General features: G+C 45.0%; 1 protein-coding gene across 4 annotated transcripts in view; it reads left to right on the plus strand.

The window, feature by feature from the left end:
* setd9 (SET domain containing 9) overlaps positions 1–18,300 on the plus strand; it is a 60,453-nt gene extending 42,153 nt beyond the window's left edge. For 2 of the 4 annotated variants that reach the window (XM_020044773.2, XM_020044776.3), the window contains 5 exons: positions 10,254–10,412; positions 11,445–11,568; positions 12,867–12,982; positions 13,169–13,274; positions 17,096–18,300. In XM_020044773.2, coding sequence (XP_019900332.2) covers positions 10,254–10,412; positions 11,445–11,568; positions 12,867–12,982; positions 13,169–13,274; positions 17,096–17,183 — 593 coding nt within the window. In that variant the 3' untranslated portion in view covers positions 17,184–18,300. Of the gene's footprint in view, positions 1–10,253; positions 10,413–11,444; positions 11,569–12,866; positions 12,983–13,168; positions 13,682–17,095 lie in introns of those variants that run through there. The other 2 variants (XM_034296923.1, XM_020044774.2) reach the window with 2 other exon arrangements.
* Positions 18,301–19,325: the final 1,025 nt, after the last annotated feature.

Genomic DNA, 19,325 nt, shown 5'->3' on the forward strand with positions numbered 1-19,325 from the left:
TCATTGCGAAAGTCCTACAGGAAGTCCATACGTCACACTGGCAGTCCCGCCCACCTGTCAAATCAAACTGGAAACCCCACCCCCCAGGGTCATAAATAACCAAAGTGACAGAATATACCTTACATAAACTACTCATGTTTGAATGCTGTTTGCGCAGTGGGAAAAGATAACAATCAGATAACAATCTTCAAATATTTTTTGTGGGAAAACTTCAAAGAAGGTGTTTCATTACTGTCTTATATGACACTTGTACAGTTAGGTCCGGAAATATTTGGAGACTGACACAATTTTTATTATTTTGGCTTTTTACGCCAGTCCAATGGATTTGAAATTAAACAACCGAGATGCAATTGAAGTGCAGACTTCAGTTTTAATTCATGGGTTTGAACATAAACATTGTATGAAACGTTTAGGAATTGCAAGCATTTTCATACACAATCCCCTTATTTCAGGGGCTCAAATGTAATTGGACAAATTAGCACAATTATTAATAAAATGTTCAATTTGAATACTTTGTTGAGAATCCTTTGCAGGCAATGACCGGTTAAAATCTGGAATGCATGGACATCACCAAACACTGGGTTTCCTCCTTTGCAATGCTTTGCCAGGCCTTTACTTCAGTTGTCTTCAGTTGTTGTTTGTTTGTGGGTCTTTCTGCCTCAAGTTTTGTCTTCAGCAAGTGAAATGCATGCTCGATCGGGTTGAGATCAGGTGATTTGACAGGGCCATTGCAGAATATTCCACTTCCTTGCCTTAAAAAACTCCTGGGTTGCTTTTGCAGTATGTTTTAGGTCATTGTCCATCTGTAAAGTCTAGCGCCTTCCAGTCTGAGCAGACAATGTATCCATATTTGTGGTGGGATGATATGAGAATCTCATGCAATGATTATCCTGGCCAAAATTATCCCGATTTACTGTTTTATCCCGATTAATAACAATCCCAATAACAACTCTGGTTTCTAGCTCAAAACTGCTGATTGGATATTCTTCCATTAAATGCTATATGCCCCTGGTAGGGTCTGCCAAGGCACACAGGTCCTAGGCGACGGGTCAGACAAAGAGCGGTTCAAAACCCTTTAATGACAGAAAACATTTTGAGTACCGTGACATCGCCCAGTATGGCGCAGCCGGGGCCCCACCCTGGAGCCAGGCCTGGGGTTGGGGCTCGTATGCGAGCACCTGGTGGCTGGGCCTTTCCCCACGGGGTCCGGCCGTGCTCAGCCCGAAGGACCGACGTGAGGCCGCCTTCCCGTGGGCTCACCACCTGCAGGAGGGACCATAAGGGGTCGGTGCTTAGAGGATCGGGCAGCTGTCGAAGGAGGGGGCCTCGACAACCCGATCCCTGGACACGGAAACTAGTTCTAGGGACATGGAATGTCACCTCGCTGGTGGGGAAGGAGCCTGAGATCGTGCGTGAGGTTGAGAGGTTCCGACTAGAGATAGTCGGGATCACCTCCACGCACGGCTTGGGCTCTGGAACCACACTCCTTGAGAGAGGATGGACTCTTCACCACTCTGGAGTTGCCCATGGTGAGAGGTTTGCTCATAGCTCCCCAGCTCTGCCGCCATGTGTTGGAGTTTACCCCGGTGAACGAGAGGGTTGTTTTCCTGTGCCATCGTTCTACTGGGGGACTTCCAACGCCCACGTGGGCAACGACAGTGACACCTGGAGGGGCGTGATTGGGGCAAACGGCACCCCTGTCCCCACCAAGAACTGCCACCTTAACGTGGTGGAGGGGTTTGAGTACCCGAGTGACCCTAGGAGCTATGTTGTCTGGGGCTATATGCCCCTGGTAGGGTCTCCCAAGGCAAACAGGTCTTAGGCGACGGGTCAGACTAAGAGCGGTTCAAAACCCCCTTAATGAAGAAAAACATTTTGAGTACCGTGACGTCGCCCGGTATGGCGCAGCCGGGGCCCCACCCTGGAGCCAGGCCCGGGGTTGGGGCTCGTATGCGAGCGCCTGGTGGCCGGGCCTTCCCCCATGGGGCCCGGCCGGGCTCAGCCCGAACGGGCGACGTGGGGCCGCCCTCCCGTGGGCTCACCACCCACAGGAGCGACCATAAGGGGCCGGTGCGAAGAGGATCGGGCGGCAGTCGAAGGCAGGGGCCTAGACAACCCGATCCCTGGACACGGAAACTGGCTCTAGGGACGTGGAATGTCACCTCGCTGGCGGGGAAGGAGCCTGAGTTGGTGCGTGAGGTTGAGAGGTTCCGATTAGAGGTAATCGGGATCACCTCTACACACGGCTTGGGCTCTGGAACCACACTCCTTGAGAGAGGATGGACTCTTCACCACTCTGGAGTTGCCCATGGTGAGAGGCGGCGGGCTGGTGTGGGTTTGCTCATAGCTCCCCAGCTCTGCCGCCATGTGTTGGAGTTTACCCCGGTGAACGAGAGGGTCGTTTCCCTGCGCCTACGGGTCGGGGATAGGTCTCTCACTGTTGTTTGTGCCTACGGGCCGAACGGCAGTGCAGAGTACCCGACCTTCTTGGAGTCTCTGGGAGGGGTGCTGGAAAGTGCTCCGACTGGGGACTCTATCGTTCTACTGGGGGACTTCAACGCCCACGTGGGCAACGACAGTGACACCTGGAGGGGCGTGATTGGGAGGAACGGCCCCCCGGATCTGAACCCGAGTGGTGTTCAATTATTGGACTTCTGTGCTAGTCACAGTTTGTCCATAACGAACACCATGTTCAAGCATAAGGGTGTCCATCAGTGCACGTGGCACCAGGACACCCTAGGCCGCAGGTCGATGATCGACTTTGTTGTCGTCTCATCTGACCTGCGGCCGTATGTCTTGGACACTCGGGTGAAGAGAGGGGCGGAGCTGTCAACTGATCACCACCTGGTGGTGAGTTGGATCCGATGGCGGGGGAGGAAGCTGGACAGACTCGGCAGGCCCAAGCGTACTGTAAGGGTCTGCTGGGAACGTCTGGCAGAGTCTCCTGTCAGAGAGATCTTTAACTCCCACCTCCGGCAGAGTTTCGACTGGATCCCGAGGGAGGTTGGAGATATTGAGTCTGAGTGGACCATGTTCTCCACCGCCATTGTCGAAGCGGCCGCTCGGAGCTGTGGCCGTAAGGTCTCCGGTGCCTGTCGAGGCGGCAATCCCCGAACCCGGTGGTGGACACCGGAAGTAAGGGATGCCGTCAAGCTGAAGAAGGAGTCCTATCAGGCCTGGTTGGCTTGTGGGACTCCTGAGGCAGCTGACGGGTACCGACAGGCCAAGCGGGCTGCAGCCCGGGTGGTTGTGGAGGCAAAAACTCGGGCCTGGGAGGAGTTCGGTGAGGCCATGGAGAAGGACTATCGGCTGGCCTCGAAGAGATTCTGGCAAACCATCCGGCGCCTCAGGAGAGGGAAACAGTGCCCTACCAACGCTGTTTACAGTAGAGGTGGGCAGCTGTTGACCTCAACTGAGGATGTCGTCGGGCGGTGGAAGGAGTACTTCGAGGATCTCCTCAATCCCTGCTGACACGTCTTCCATTGAGGAAGCAGAGGATGAGGGCTCAGAGGTGGACTCGTCCATCACCCGGGCTGAAGTCACTGAGGTGGTCAAGAAACTCCTCGGTGGCAAGGCACCGGGGGTGGATGAGATCCGCCCTGAGTACCTCAAGTCTCTGGATGTTGTGGGGCTGTCTTGGTTGACACGCCTGTGCAACATCGCGTGGCGGTCGGGGACAGTGCCTCTGGGATGGCAGACCGGGGTGGTGGTCCCTCTTTTTAAGAAGGGGGACCGGAGGGTGTGTTCCAACTATAGGGGGATCACACTTCTCAGCCTCCCCGGGAAAGTCTATGCCAGGGTTCTGGAGAGGAGAATACGGCCGATAGTAGAACCTCGGATTCAGGAGGAACAGTGTGGTTTTCGTCCGGGCCGTGGAACACTGGACCAGCTCTATACCCTCTACGGGGTGTTGGAGGGTTCATGGGAGTTTGCCCAACCAATCCACATGTGTTTTGTGGATTTGGAGAAAGCATTCGACTGTGTCCCTCGCGGCATCTTGTGGAGGGTGCTTGGGGAATATGGGGTCCTGGGTCCTTTGCTAAGGGCTGTCAGGTCCCTGTACAACCGAAGCAGGAGCTTGGTCCGCATTGCCGGCAGTAAGTCAGACTTGTTCCCAGTGCATGTTGGACTCCGGCAGGGCTGCCCTTTGTCACCGGTTCTGTTCGTAATTTTTATGGACAGAATTTCTAGGCGCAGCCAGGGGCCGGAGGGTGTCAGGTTTGGGGACCACACAATTTCGTCTCTGCTCTTTGCAGATGATGTTGTCGTGTTGGCCCCTTCTAACCAGGACCTTCAGCATGCACTGGGACGGTTTGCAGCCGAGTGTGAAGCGGTGGGGATGAAAATCAGTACCTCCAAATCTGAGGCCATGGTCCTCAGTCGGAAAAGGGTGGCTTGCCCACTTCAGGTTGGTGGAGAGTGCCTGCCTCAAGTGGAGGAGTTTAAGTATCTAGGGGTCTTGTTCACGAGTGAGGGAAGGATGGAACGGGAGATTGACAGACGGATCGGTGCAGCTTCTGCAGTAATGCAGTCGATGTATCGGTCTGTCGTGGTGAAGAAAGAGCTGAGCCGCAAGGCGAAGCTCTCGATTTACCAGTCAATCTACGTTCCTACTCTCACCTATGGTCATGAGCTTTGGGTCATGACCGAAAGGACAAGATCCCGGATACAGGCGGCCGAAATGAGCTTTCTCCGCAGGGTGGCCGGGCGATCCCTTAGAGATAGGGTGAGAAGCTCGGTCACCCGGGAGGAGCTCAGAGTAGAGCCGCTGCTCCTCCACATCGAGAGGGGTCAGCTGAGGTGGCTTGGGCATCTTTTTCGGATGCCTCCGGAACGCCTTCCTGGGAAGGTGTTCCGGTCCCGTCCCACCGGGAAGAGACCCCGGGGAAGACCTAGGACACGCTGGAGGGACTATGTCTCCCGGCTGGCCTGGGAACGCCTCGGTGTCCCCCCGGAAGAGCTAGAGGAAGTGTCTGGGGAGAGGGAAGTCTGGGCATCCCTGCTTAGACTGCTGCCCCCGCGACCCGGCTCCGGATAAAGCGGGAGAAGATGGATGGATGGATGGATGGCACCCCTGTTCTGAACCCGAGCGGTGTTCAGTTATTGGACTTCTGTGCTAGTCACAGTTTGTCCATAACGAACACCATGTTCAAGCATAAGGGTGTCCATCAGTGCACATGGCACCAGGACACCCTAGGCCATAGGTCGATGATCGAATTTGTTGTCGTTTCATCTGACCTGCGGCCGTATGTCTTGGACACTCGGGTAAAGAGAGGGGCAGAGCTGTCAACTGATCACCACCTGGTAGTGGGTTGGATCCGATGGTGGGGGAGGAAGCTGGACAGACTCGGCAGACCCAAGCGTACTGTAAGGGTCTGCTGGGAACGTCTGGCCGAGTCGCCTGTCAGAGAGATCTTCAAATCCCATCTCCGGCAGAGCTTCAACTGGATCCCGAGGGAGGCTGGAGATATTGAGTCCGAGTGGACCAAGTTCTCCACCTCCATTGTCGAAGCGGCCGCTCTGAGCTGTGGCCGTAAGGTCTCCGGTGCCTGTCGAGGCGGCATTCTCCGAACCCGGTGGTGGACACTGGAAATAAGGGATGCCGTCAAGCTGAAGGAGTCCTATCAGGCCTGGTTGGCTTGTGGGACTCCTGAAGCAGCTGACGGGTACCGGCAGGCCAAACGGACTACAGCCCGGGTGGTTGTGGAGGCAAAAACTCGGGCCTGATAGCCCAACCAATCCACATGTGTTTTGCGGACTTGGAGAAGGCATTCGACTGTGTCCCTCGCGGCATCCTGTGGAGGGTGCTTCGGGAATATGGATTCCTGGGTCCTTTTCTAAGGGCTGTCAGGTCCCTGTACGACCGAAGCAGGAGCTTGGTCCGCATTGCCGGCAGTAAGTCAGACTTGTTCCCAGTGCATGTTGGACTCCGGCAGGGCTGCCCTTTGTCGCCGGTTCTGTTCGTAATTTTTATGGACAGAATTTCTAGTTGCAGCCAGGGGCCGGAGGGTGTCAGGTTTGGGGACCACACGATTTCGTCTCTGCTCTTTGCGGATTATGTTGTCGTGTTGGCCCCTTCAAACCAGGACCTTCAGCATGCACTGGGACGGTTTGCAGCCGAGTGTGAAGCAGTGGGGATGAAAATCAGTACCTCCAAATCCGAGGCCATGGTCCTCAGTCGGAAAAGGGTGGCTTGCCCACTTCAGGTTGGTGGAGAGTGCCTGCCTCAAGTGGAGGAGTTTAAGTATCTAGGGGTCTTGTTCACGAGTGAGGGAAGGATGGAACGGAGATTGACAGATGGATCGGTGCAGCTTTTTTCTGCAGTAATGCGGTCTGTCGTGGTGAAGAAAGAGCTGAGCCGTAAGGCGAAGCTCTCAATTTACCGGTCAATCTATGTTCCTACTCTCACCTATGGTCATGAGCTTTGGGTCATGACCGAAAGGACAAGATCCCGGATACAGGCGGCCGAAATTAGCTTTTTCCGCAGGATGGCTGGGCAATCCCTTAGAGATAGGGTGAGAAGCTCGGTCACCCGGGAGGAGCTCAGAGTAGAGCCGCTGCTCCTCCACATCGAGAGGGGTCAGCTGAGGTGGCTTGGGCATCTGTTCCGGGTGCCTCCTAAACACCTTCCTGGAAAGTGTTCCGGGCCCGTCCCACCGGGAGGAGACCCCGGGGAAGACCTAGGACACTCTGGAGGAACTATTTCTCCCGGCTGGCCTGGGAACGCCTCGGTGTCCCCCCGGAAGAGCTGGAGGAAGTGTCTAGGGAGGTGGGAGTCTGGGCATTTCTGCTTAAACTGCTGCCCCCGCAACCCGGCCCCGGATAGGCAGAAGAAGATGGATGGATAAAATCAATGAATGTCTTTAATAATTAACTAATGCTATTATAACACGTACAGCTTTAAATGTATATGGTTGCCAGCTTCATTGACAATATTTTGCAGAGGTTGTTTAATGGCATTTAGAATTGCTATTTGTACTGCATTTGCCTTCATTGCACACCTATACATTGCACATCTGTATGTCAATCAATCACATTTATTTACGTCAGCAGTTGTCACAAAGTGCTTTTACAAAACACCCATGTAATGTATGTTGCAGATGTATAAATTTACTTAATACAAGTAAATGTTCTGACCCCCTCTATTCGCACTTGTTAGATGCTAACTGCATTACGTTGTACTGTACTTGTTCAATGACAATAAAGTTCAATCTAATCAAAAATAAATATAGAGATATGCGCTCCACCAGTTGAATAAAACAAGTAGTCAGGAACACTTCGGTGATTGGCAAGAGATTTTTCAAGTCACTTATCTGAGGATCAGGGGTGAAAATAGATTTAATTTTTTACCAGTACTGACCTTTGGGTGCATGCACTTCCGTGCGCATTTTATGTGCCTTATTAGCTAAGGATAGGCCTATTTGATGTGTCGATTCTTTATGATAACTTTCTAATTCATGATAACAGCTCCCCGTTATGTTATATGCATCAGAGGCGTTGCTAGGATCACAGTACATTCGGGGCTCATAAAAGATCCGGGGCTATAACCCTGGACACCCTAGGCCTAACTACGCCACTGGTGTGCATCATGTATTGTGCAGATCATGCAGATCCGCAATATTATTTTGGCCTGTGAAAATTATTCTATTTATTTTCTCTTGTCATTTTCAGTAGGAAAGCATTAACAATTATAAAAAAATATATAATTACAAAGAGATATATGTATGATAATGTATATCCTATACATATTTTCTACAATTTGGGGTTTAACAGGTTTTTTTCTGCATGCATCTCTGGTAGCTGCATGTCTTCTAGGATAAATATCATTGGTTTGTTTTGAGCTCAACAGTGTTTCAACAGCTTATTTTCCGAGGTAATGGAAGGGACAAGTATTTGCATATAGCAGGAAGTGGAGACATGATCGCAATCTTTATTTGTAAGCTTTTAAGTGTATTGGTTAGACTAGTATGCCTACAAATGTAAAGGAGCTACACTGAACAATTTATTATGAGCTGAACTCAAAGATCTAAGACTGGCCTTTTATTGTGGCCTGCCTAAGGCACACCTGTGCAATAATCACGCTGTCTAATCAGCATATTCATATGCCACACGTGAGGTAGATGAATTATCTCGGCAAAGAAGAAGTGCTCTCTAACACAGATTTAGACAGATTTGTGAACAATATTTGAGAGAAATAGGCCTTTTTGTGTACAGAAAGTCTTAGATCACTGAGTTCAGCTCATGAAAAATGGGGGCAAAAACAAAAACGTTGCGTTTATAATTTTGTTCAGTGTTGTTAAAAAACTAGTTTATTCTTTGTATCATTCTTCATCGCAATGAATAGCCTAAAAAACTGCTGACTTTATGTGTGAGGTGATGATAATATAGAAGCACCGTCCCTCTGGAAAACCTAGGTTTGAATCCAGTGAGGGAAACAACATTCAACCCTTCTAATCGCGGGCCGGTCAAATTAGGCTTGCTGGGTTCCTTTTCTTGTTTTTCTTGATATTTTGTTGTATATGGATCTAAAACACTTCATTCACCATTATTGAAGGAACCACACAAAGTTTTCTGTATCTGATAATACTATAAGGGTGTTGCATACCATCATCATAAAATACATAGAGTGGGGAGAACAAGTATTCGATACACTGCCGATTTGCAGTTTATCGTATGATTTTTTATTAATTTGCATTTTATTGCATGACATAAGTATTTGATCTCACAGACCTGTTAGTTTTTCTTTAAGAAGCTCTTCTGTTCTCCACTCATTACCTGTATTAACTGCACCTGTTTGAACTTGTTACCTGTATAAAAGATGCCTCCACACACTCTACTAAACAGACTCCAACCTCTCCACAATGGCCACGACCAGAGAGCTGTGTAAGGACATCAGGGATAAAATTGTAGACCTGCACAAAGCTGGGATGGGCTACAAGACAATAGGCAAGCAGCTTGGTGAGAAGGCAACAACTGCTGGCGCAATTATTAGAAAATGGAAGAAGTTCAAGATGATGGTCAATCTCCCTCAGTCTGGGGCTCCATGCAAGATTTCACCTTGTGTGGCATCAATGATCATGAGGAAGGTAAGGGATCAGCCCAGAAGAGACCTGAAGAGAGCTGGGACCACAGTTTCAAAGAAAACCATTAGTAACACACTACGCCATCATGGATTAAAATCCTGCAGCGCACCGCAAGGTCCCCCTGCACTGGCTTGAGCAGGGGGACCTTGCGTGCGCTGCAGGATTTTAATCCATGATGGCGTAGTGTGTTACTAATGGTTTTCCAGGCCCGTCTGAAGTTTGCCAATGAGGAAGAATGGGAGAAGGTCATGTGGTCTGATTAGACAAAAATAGAGCTTTGGAGGAAGAGGAATGATGAGTACAAGAACACCATCCCAACCGTGAAGCATGGAGGTGGAAACATCATTCTTTGGGGATGCTTTTCTGCAAAGGGGACAGGATGACTGCAACGTATTGAGGGGAGGATGGATGTGGCCATGTATCGCGAGATCTTGGCCAACAACCTCCTTCCCTCAGTAAGAGCATTGAAGATGGTTCGTGGCTGGGTCTTCCAGCATGACAACGACCCGAAACACACAGCCAGGGCATCTAAGGAGTGGCTCTGTAAGAAGCATCTCAAGGTCCTGGAGTGGCCTAGCCAGTCTCCAGACCTGAGCCCAGTAAAAAATATTTGGAGGGAGCTGAAAGTCCGTATTGCCCGGCGACAGCCCCAAAACCTGAAGGATCTGGAGAATGTTTGTATGGAGGAGGCTAAAATCCCTGCTGCAGTGTGTGCAAACCTGGTCAAGAACTACAGGAAACGTATGATTTCTGTAAATGCAAACAAAGGTTTCTGTACCAAATATTAAGTTCTGCTTTTCTGATGTATCAAATATTTATGTCATGCAATAAAATGCTAATTAATTACTTAAAAATCATTCAATGTGATTTTTTGGATAATTTTTTTAGATTCCGTCACCTATTATAAAAACGACAGACTTCTACATGCTTTGTAAATGGGAAAACCTGCTAAATTGGCAGTGTATCAAATACTTGTTCTCCCCACTGTACAGCTTCCATTAATTTCAGGTATTTAGACAGTGCCATGAGGTGAACTGTTTTGGCTCTGCACTCTAGCAGATTGCACATGAAATTAAACAATGACTAAGAGGTTGAAAACTGTATGCATGCATGCATGAATGACTTTGGATAGAAGTGTTGGCTAAATGATGCACTATTATTATGAAACAGGAGAACCAGGAGGAGAGCATAGGAGGCCCTTGGAAACAATGTTACATACAACTGGATTCTGTATTGAGCGGAAGCCAAGTTCATTGCCATTCGCTGGAACAGGAGTCTTTGTTACCAGGGGCTTTGTGCCTAAAAGAACTACAGTGGCAATGTACCCAGGTAATCCTAACTACAGATAACACATCCCATGTTCACTCCATATCGGAAGCTAGAAGAAATGACTGGGAAATATGAACATGAACACATCCCACTCTTAATTTGAGCTTTTACAAAAGGAGGCCAGAGGGCATAGAGGAGATAGGATTGAGATTTTTCACCCACTCCACCAACACCAGACCACCAAAAGGACACAAAAGAACTGCAAACCACCCTGAGAAAGAGCTGAGTATAGCTTACAGAGTTCGGTTCCATTACCTGAGTGTTAGCGACAACATGGGGGAACGCGAGTACCCCTGTGCCTCTGCCCCCCGAATTGAAGAAAGCAGATCCAATTGGAGAGACTGCAAGAATAGTTTGTAAATCCAATGCCTTGCCACTAATTTCTCACTCCTTGGCCAGACATATCTTCATTAGGGTCTTTGATTAAGTGTAAAGCCTTCAGTTACCACTTAAAGGTTGAGACTGAGTTTGTGTCTCACGTTAATTGGCAGATCATTCCACAGTAATTGAGCTCTATGGGAGAAAGCCCTGCCTCCAATTGTTTTAGATATTCTCTGTACAATTGGAGGCCTGCATCTTGTGACCATCGGGTACATGTAGCTACGTACGGCTGGTCCAGCTGGGAGAGTATCCATTTTGTGGCATCACCATGTTTCATTGAAAGGTACTACTGTGTACCGTCTGCATAGTATTTCACATTTACATTATGTTTCATCACAAATAGGCTGCATATATAGTGAATATAAAAGTGGTCCTAAAATTTAGTCTTGAGAAACACCATAGGCATCTGAAGAAGGTTATAAAATAATTAATAAATACTTGGTAAATTTACCAATGTGTCAGCAAGTCAGTTGCATGTTTCTGTGGAAACACTATTTCTTTCCACATAAGAACATACCAGTAATTTGTAAACGATATAATTACGCTTTTAAATCCAAAACATTTTGGATTTGTCCACATGCATATAATGTGGACAAGTGTAGCCTACTAATTTACATTTGTATGATTGAAACTATTTGTGTATTCTTTCAGGTACCATCTATCAGGCATTTGAGCCCATTCTCTTCCAGTCCATTTGGAACGCTTTTGTATTTCGTTGCATAGATTCCGTTCTGATTGATGGAAATGACAGAGGTATCTCCAAAATGATATACAGGTGAGAAATGTCTTAAGGACAAAATTGTTACGGCTTGGTGACTGTCCTTTGACATTGCATTTAAATAAATTACATGCTTAAATTACGATTGGTGAGGTTTCCTTCAAAAAGGATCTTAAAACATTAACAGTGTCTGTGTTCTTTTAGACATGTTATCTCCATTAATTATTTTAACAGAGAAATCTTTAGTCAGTATATAGTAATGTCTATGCTTTTTTCTCTCAAACTTTACTTAGTTTTTACTACTCAATATATTTGTTTCACATTTTTGTAAATATTTAATTATATATGTTCATGTGACAACACAGAAGAAATTACACTTGGCTACAATGTAAAGTAGTGAGTGAACAGCTTGTATAGTAGTGTACATTTGCTGTCCCCTCAAAATAACACAACACACAGCTATTTATGTCTAAACAGCTGGCAACAAAATTGAGTACCTCCCTAAGTGAAAATGTCCAAATTGGGCCCAAAGTGTCAATATTTTGTGTGGCCACCATCATTTTCCAGCACTGCCTTAACCCTCTTGGGCATGGAGTTCACTAAAGCTTAACAGGTTGCCACTGGTGTCCTCTTCCACTCCTCCATGACGATATCACTGAGCTGGTGGATGTTAGAGACCTTGCGCTCCTCCACGTTCAATTTGAGGATGCCCCACAGATGCTCAATAGGATTTAGGTCTGGAGACATACTTGGCCAGTCCATCACCTTTACCCTCAGCTTCTTTTGCAAGGCAGTGGTTGTCTTGGAGGTGTGTTTGGGGTCGTTATCATGTTGGAATACTGCCCTGCGGCCCAGTCTCCGAAGGGAGGGGATCATGCTCTGCTTCAGTATGTCACAGTACATGTTGGCATTCATGATTCCCTCAATGAACTGTAGCTCCCCAGTCCCATGCAGCACCAGACCATGAGACTCCCACCACCATGCTTGACTGTAGGCAAGACACACTTGTCTTTGTACTCCTCACCTGGTTGCTGCCACATGCTTGACACCATCTGAACCAAATATGTTTCTCTTGGTCTCATCAGACCACAGGACATGGTTCCAGTAATCCATGTCCTTAGTCTGCTTGTCTTCAGCAAACTGTTTGCAGGCTTTCATGTGCATCATATTTAGAAGAGGCTTCCTTCTGGGACGACAGCCATGCAGACCAATTTGATGCAGTATGCAGCGAATTGTAGCGAAGTGTCATTTCTTCAGGACTGTCACATGAACAGATATACTCAAATATTGACAAAAATGTGAGGGGTTTACTCACTTTTGTGAGAGACTGTATATGTAAAAGTCTTATTTTCCAGGTCGTGCAGTGGAAGAGACAGACTTGGTCCATTTGCATTAAGTGATGCCACTTGGTTAACAGTCAGTACGAAAAATCCACTTGCAGTGGGTCAATATGTGAACAACTCCACAAACGGTACCTTCATCTTTTTATTTATTCTGAGGACAATTGGGAAATACTCACAGATATGCTTCAATATGATGATGATAAAATGGGTTTTACATAATTATTGTCTATATGAAATTATAAAAAGGTTGTGACCAGATGTAATATTTTACTCTTGTTTTCTTGGTGTAGAATTATACTCTTGTTTTTTTTCAGACAGGACTGCAAATGTGTACTATCAGGAGTATGATGTTCCAAAAGAATTTCCTCTAGAACTTCGCCAGTATCTGCCCAATGTGAACTACAGACATGACACACAAAGGCAAGACTTGATGCTTGAAACAATTGCTCTACATTCTTTTTACTGTATGACTATTGCAATTTCAGTAGTTAATTAATACCACTAAGGATTAATTTAGAGCACTTTAAAGTCCAGGGCAAAGAAATATATGTATATTAATATAAACTGCTCTGGTCTAGGCTGGCAATCGCTTGTTGGTGTTTCTCAATCTATTTTGTACGAGAGATACCCAACACATTATTTAGTATAATATATGTATCACAGCTACAGTGAACTGCAAAAATATATTGAGAAGTGACATATTTGATGTTTTTTATTCCACCACTTTGGATATGAAATGATACAGTTACTACAGGGCAGAGGTGGGGGACTCGAGTCACATGATTTTCAGGACTTGTGACTTGCTTGATTAAAGTATGAAAATGACTTGACTTGACTTTGACTTGAGAACAAGTTACTTGAGACTTAACTTGACTTGAAGTGGAAGACTCGACAATGACTTGAACTTATAATAAACAAACAGCAATACAATTATTTTATATGTTGTGACATCAGCACCACTAATCAGCGTATGTGCCTTTAACGCTGCACAATTCAAACCGCGCCAAACATGGCAGACAGTAACGTAGTCGAGCTCCACATATAGTATCGTTTGGATACAAGGACTTTGAACTGGACCGTGTGAATAAAAAAAGATTTGCCAGATGCAAAATATGCAACAACGTAAAATTTCATTCGTTATTTTAAGAACCACAAGGAAAGGTAAGAAAGTAATATCTTTATATTCAGTTTCACTAAGATCTATAACGATTAAGTTACTAATGTAATGAATTAATCTTTTGTTTGTCATAATTTGGCCTTGGTTGCATATTATGTTTGTTTTTTTCTTGTTAGAAATGTGACCATTATCATTACTGAATACGTCTGGTAAATAGATGTAAGGGAATTTGACTATAACAGCATAGCCTGAATTTTAATGTTGATGGGCATCTTAAAATGAGCGGGCATATATATTATTACACGTAGGCTATAATGTCTGTATTAAATGTGGGCATTTTCAAGTGTTTGTGGACTGCGTGTGGAAACTAAAAAGAATTGTGCTTACACCATAACAGTTAACTTTACTGCATGAAAGGCTAACATGGAGGCGCCGATGTGATTACTAGCACCTAAACATTTCGAAGAGGTTATTTTTTTTTTTACTCATACAGACAAGAATAATTACAGCGTAATTACATATTAGGCAGTTTTTCAGTCACAATAATTAGTTTATAAGGTTGTTATTATTAGCCCTTATTACATGGATTGGCTGAATTCCAGTGCAGAATGCGTGTTATTTCTTGATAACAGACCGTTGCCATGAAAAACAGCGCGTTGCTATGGACGCAGCAGGATTCTAACCAGAGACGGAACGGACTATTTTCTTTAGAGGAAGCAATACAATCGTTTTTAAATCAATAAATTCCTTTTGAAATCAATATTTCGTGTCAAATTATAGATTTATTTGGTAGGTAGCCATGTAATAAGTGGGATAAGGTATAGCGAGGCGGTTGTTATAGCGAATACAACCCCTTCAGGCTGATTCAAGATCCCTCCGCTTCGTCCCCCCAAAAAATTGTACCGCGGAGGAGAACAATATTTGATTTTGAAATCGAGCTTCGCACCAAACGCACGTCAGAAACAGAGGACAGTGTGTGTGTGTGTTCATCTCTTTAGTACTGTGACTTGACTTGAAACCTATAAGGACTCGACTTGACTTGCTTAGGGTGAACCCTTGACTTGACTTGACTTGCTTGATTTATCTGAACTGTGACTTGAGACTTGATGGTTAAGACTTGAGACTTGCTTGGACTTGACCATGTGTGACTTGTCCCCATCTCTGCTACAGGGTAAAGTGGCAGACTTCAATATGAAGTGCCGTTTAAAATGTTTAGAGGCATTTGGTTGTATTTGAGCAGACAACATGTTTGTAAACTTCTGAATATGATTTACACAACATGCCTACACCATATTTATTTTAGTGATGCAAACCAGAAATAAAAAAAGAGAAATTGAGCATACATAACTATTCACCCCACAAAGTGAATACTTTGTAGAGCCACCTTATTTCAGCAATTACAGCTGCAAGTATCTTGGGGTATGTCTGTATAAGTTTGGTTCATTTAGCCACTGGGACTTTTCCCCATTCTTCAAGGCAAAACTGATCCAACTCCAAGTTGGATGGGTTCTGTTGGTGTAAAGCAATCTTTAAGTCATACGACAGATTCTCAATTGGATTGAGGTCTGGGCTTTGACTTGGCTATTCCAAGACATTTAAATGTTTCCCTTAAACTACTTGAGTGTTGCTTTAGCAGTATGTTTAGGGTCATTGTCTTGCTGGAAGGTGAACCTCCATCCCAGTCTAAAATCTCTGGAAGACTGAAAAAGTTTTTCCTCAAGAATGTTCCTGTATTTAATGCCATCTATCATTCCTTCAATTCAAACCAGTTTCTCAGTTTGACACTTAGATTGCACACAGGTAAACTTTATTTTATTAATTATGTGACTTCTGAAGATTATTGTGGCGCACCAAATCTTCTTTAGGGGCTTCAGAGTAAAGTGGCTGAATCATAGACTGTATAAATAATGGACGACGCCCTTTCGCTCTTTTCCATTGGTGAAAAATGAAGCCACCAGTGTCCTGATACGACGCTGACATCTTGGACTTGCGTCTGCGCAGATAGCGATCTTGGGACCAGTTCTGCGCAGTAGTTATGCGCAGTAGCGAGAAGGAAGTAAAGCCGTAAAGCCGCGAAATCAACGGCCCCACCCCTGTGCCCCGCCCTCACTCCCTCGCAGAATGCGCATACCGTAATCAATCGCAAGTCCAAGTACAGTACAACCTTTGCTTGTTAAACCTAGACGATATGTTATAGCCTAACTTACATCATGTTTAACCTTAATTTAGAATAGGCCTAATACAAAAATAATTGGTAACTTCTAGCTAACGATCACCTGCTAGCTATTAACATGGCTATTAACGAGGCTTGTTGTCTTTTAGCTAACGTTAGCTAGCCCATTACATTTATTTACTAATTAAATAGCTTATAAATTTAACTTACCGAAATAAATTCAAAGATCCATTGGAAATGCCAGATCGGTTAGCACAATGTACTGCAGAACAACCCATTATGTCCGTGTGAAATTATATCAATTATAGAAATTTAGAGATTAAATGTAAAGTTCCAATCTCCTCAGTCCTCCGAAGATTCAGTGGCTCCTCGGCTCAGATAGCTGTCAATCACAGCTGTGAATCACGACGTCACACCACCGTTTAGTTGGTCTCGCGTCCCATTGAATAACATGGGGAGGGCGGGGTTTATGACCTATACTGGGACCACTCACCAGGGGGCGATCGAGATGTTTTGGCTTCACTTTTCAGGGCTTGTGCGGCACGCTTGGGCTGAATACATAGGCCCGCACCACTTTTTATTTTTTGGAATTGTAACAAGTTATTTTTTTAATTTCACTTAACCAATTTGTACTATTGTGTATGTCCATTATATGAAATCTAATAATCCAAATACTACTTTTGGCACCCTCAAATGGTCTTCATTTACCCTAATTAAAGCCAACAGTCTGCACTTGAACCATAAAGTCAGTTTTAACTACAAAGAGCTGGAATATCAATCCCAACAAATATACAGTTTGCAGTATGAATGATGAGTTACTGATGATATGCACTTTTAAAGCTCCATTTCCAAACCACATTCGTTTGGCTGTTGTGAGTAGTCTTGTGAATCTGACCACTCTCAGTCTAGCCAAAGCCAGAATAACTAGCTAGCTTTTGTCTCCTCCTCCAGGCCTTTACGATGTGTGGTCCTTGTTGCATTAAGAGACATCCATCCAGGGGAGGAACTCTTCTCAAACTACTTCACCATTGTGAATTAGATCAACTGCAGCCTATACCACAAGACATTTAAATGTTTTTGTTAATATATTTTTGAGCATTTTATGCTGTTTTTGATAGAAAAAGTTTTTAAAAACTCAGCCATCCTGCAAGGGTATGTGCTGCAGCTGCAAAGACTGTTAGACCACCCAAGGCAACAATTGTGACATTGGTTGGACCTAGTCTTGCATCACATCTGTGTTGTTTCGGTTGTCTTTAAAGTCAGAAACTCAGCTTGTTTATACAGTTTTGCTTTTCTCAACCCTGACCACTTTAGTATCTATTAGCTACTAATTTTAATAAAAAAGATACATCTCCCTGAAATGGAAATCAGCGGTTAAATCAGTGTTGTCCCAGCTGGTTACTACACAAAGCTGAGGGATGGGCCTGGAGAAAATTAACCATTCTGAAATTCAGTTCATGCTTTCACATAGCTCATGTTTCTGCCAGGGTTGTGGGACCAGTGTGTCACTCTGTATAAGACCATTTGCTAATGACTTAAATGTTAATATTGAAATTATAGTTTTAACCACTTCCTGAGTTCAGCTGGCATGCCTGTTTAAACAATGGAGTAGAGTTCTGCTTGGGTACAACAGTTTATCATTAATCAATATAAAGGTATAGGTCCAAAGATGGATTCAGTAAACCTATAGTATGTAATACATCGATTAAAATACCACCATGTTGTAGACATATATTGTAAAAATGTATATTTAATGACTGCATACTGCAAGTGTTTAGTCAACAACTTTCACTAAAACCACTGCAAAGAATTTCCTTGCATCCTTATGTTGGGTATGTTATATGGCTGAAAAGGACCCACCACAGAACTGTAAAATATTCCAAAAGTCTGAGTGACTAAAAAGCTAAAGCAACAGATTGTAGGGAAAGGTCTAGAGTGAGGTGAAGTCTTGGGATGCAACTGCGATAGTTTAAACAAATGTGGTTTTCATATGTACAAACCAGATTCTAAAAAAGTTGGGACACTGTACAAATTGTGAGTAAAAAAGGAATGGAATAATTTTCTAATCTCATAAACATACTTAATTCACAATAGAATATTGAAAGTGAGACATTTTGTAATGTCATGCCAAATATTGGCTCATTTTGGATTTCATTAGAGCTACACATTCCAAAAAAGTTGGGACAGGTCGCAATAAGAGGCCGGGAAAGTTAAATGTACAGATAAGGAACAGCTGGTGGACCAATTTGCAACTTATTATGTCAATTGGCAACATGTTTGGGTATATAAAGAGCCTCTCAGAGTGGCAGTGTCTCTCAGAAGATGGGCAGAGGATCACCAATTCCCCCAATGCTGTGGTGAAAAATAGTAGAGAAATATCATAAAGGAGTTTCTCAGAGAAAAATTGCAAAGAGTTAAGTTATCATCTACAATGCATAATATCATCCAAAGATTCAGAGAATCTGGAACAATCTGTGCGTAAGGGTCAAAGCCAGAATGATACTGTAATGGAAATCACAACATGGGCTCAGGAATACTTCCAGAAAACATTATCGGGGAACACAATCCACCGTGCCATTCGCCGTTGCCGGCTAAAACTCTATAGGTAAAAAAAGAAGCCGTATCTAAACAGGATCCAGAAGCGCAGGCGTTTTCTCTGGGCCAAGGATCATTTAAAATGGACTGTGGCAAAGTGGAAAAGTGTTTTGTGGTCAGACGAATCAAAATTTGAAGTTCATTTTGGAAAACTGTGACGCCATGTCATCCCGACTAAAGAGGACAAGGACAACCCAAGTTGTTATCAGCGCTCAGTTCAGAAGCCTGCATCTCTGATGGTATGGGGTTGCATGAGTGTGTGTGGCATGGGCAGCCTACACATCTGGAAAGGCACCATCAATGCTGACAGTTATATCCAAGTTCTAGAACATATGCTCCCATCCAGACGTCGTCTCTTTCAGGGAAGACCTTGCATTTTCCTACATGACAATGCCAAACCACATACTGCACCAATTACAATGTCATGGCTGCATAGAAGAAGGATCCGGGTACTGAAATGGCCAGCCTGCAGTCCAGCTCTTTCACCCATAGAAAACATTCGGCACATCATAAAGAGGAAGGTGTGACAAAGAAGACCTAAGACAGTTGAGCAACTAGAAGCCTGTATTAGACAAGAATGGGACAA

Source organism: Esox lucius, chromosome 14 (assembly GCF_011004845.1).
Source record: "Esox lucius isolate fEsoLuc1 chromosome 14, fEsoLuc1.pri, whole genome shotgun sequence".
Taxonomy (NCBI): domain Eukaryota; kingdom Metazoa; phylum Chordata; class Actinopteri; order Esociformes; family Esocidae; genus Esox; species Esox lucius.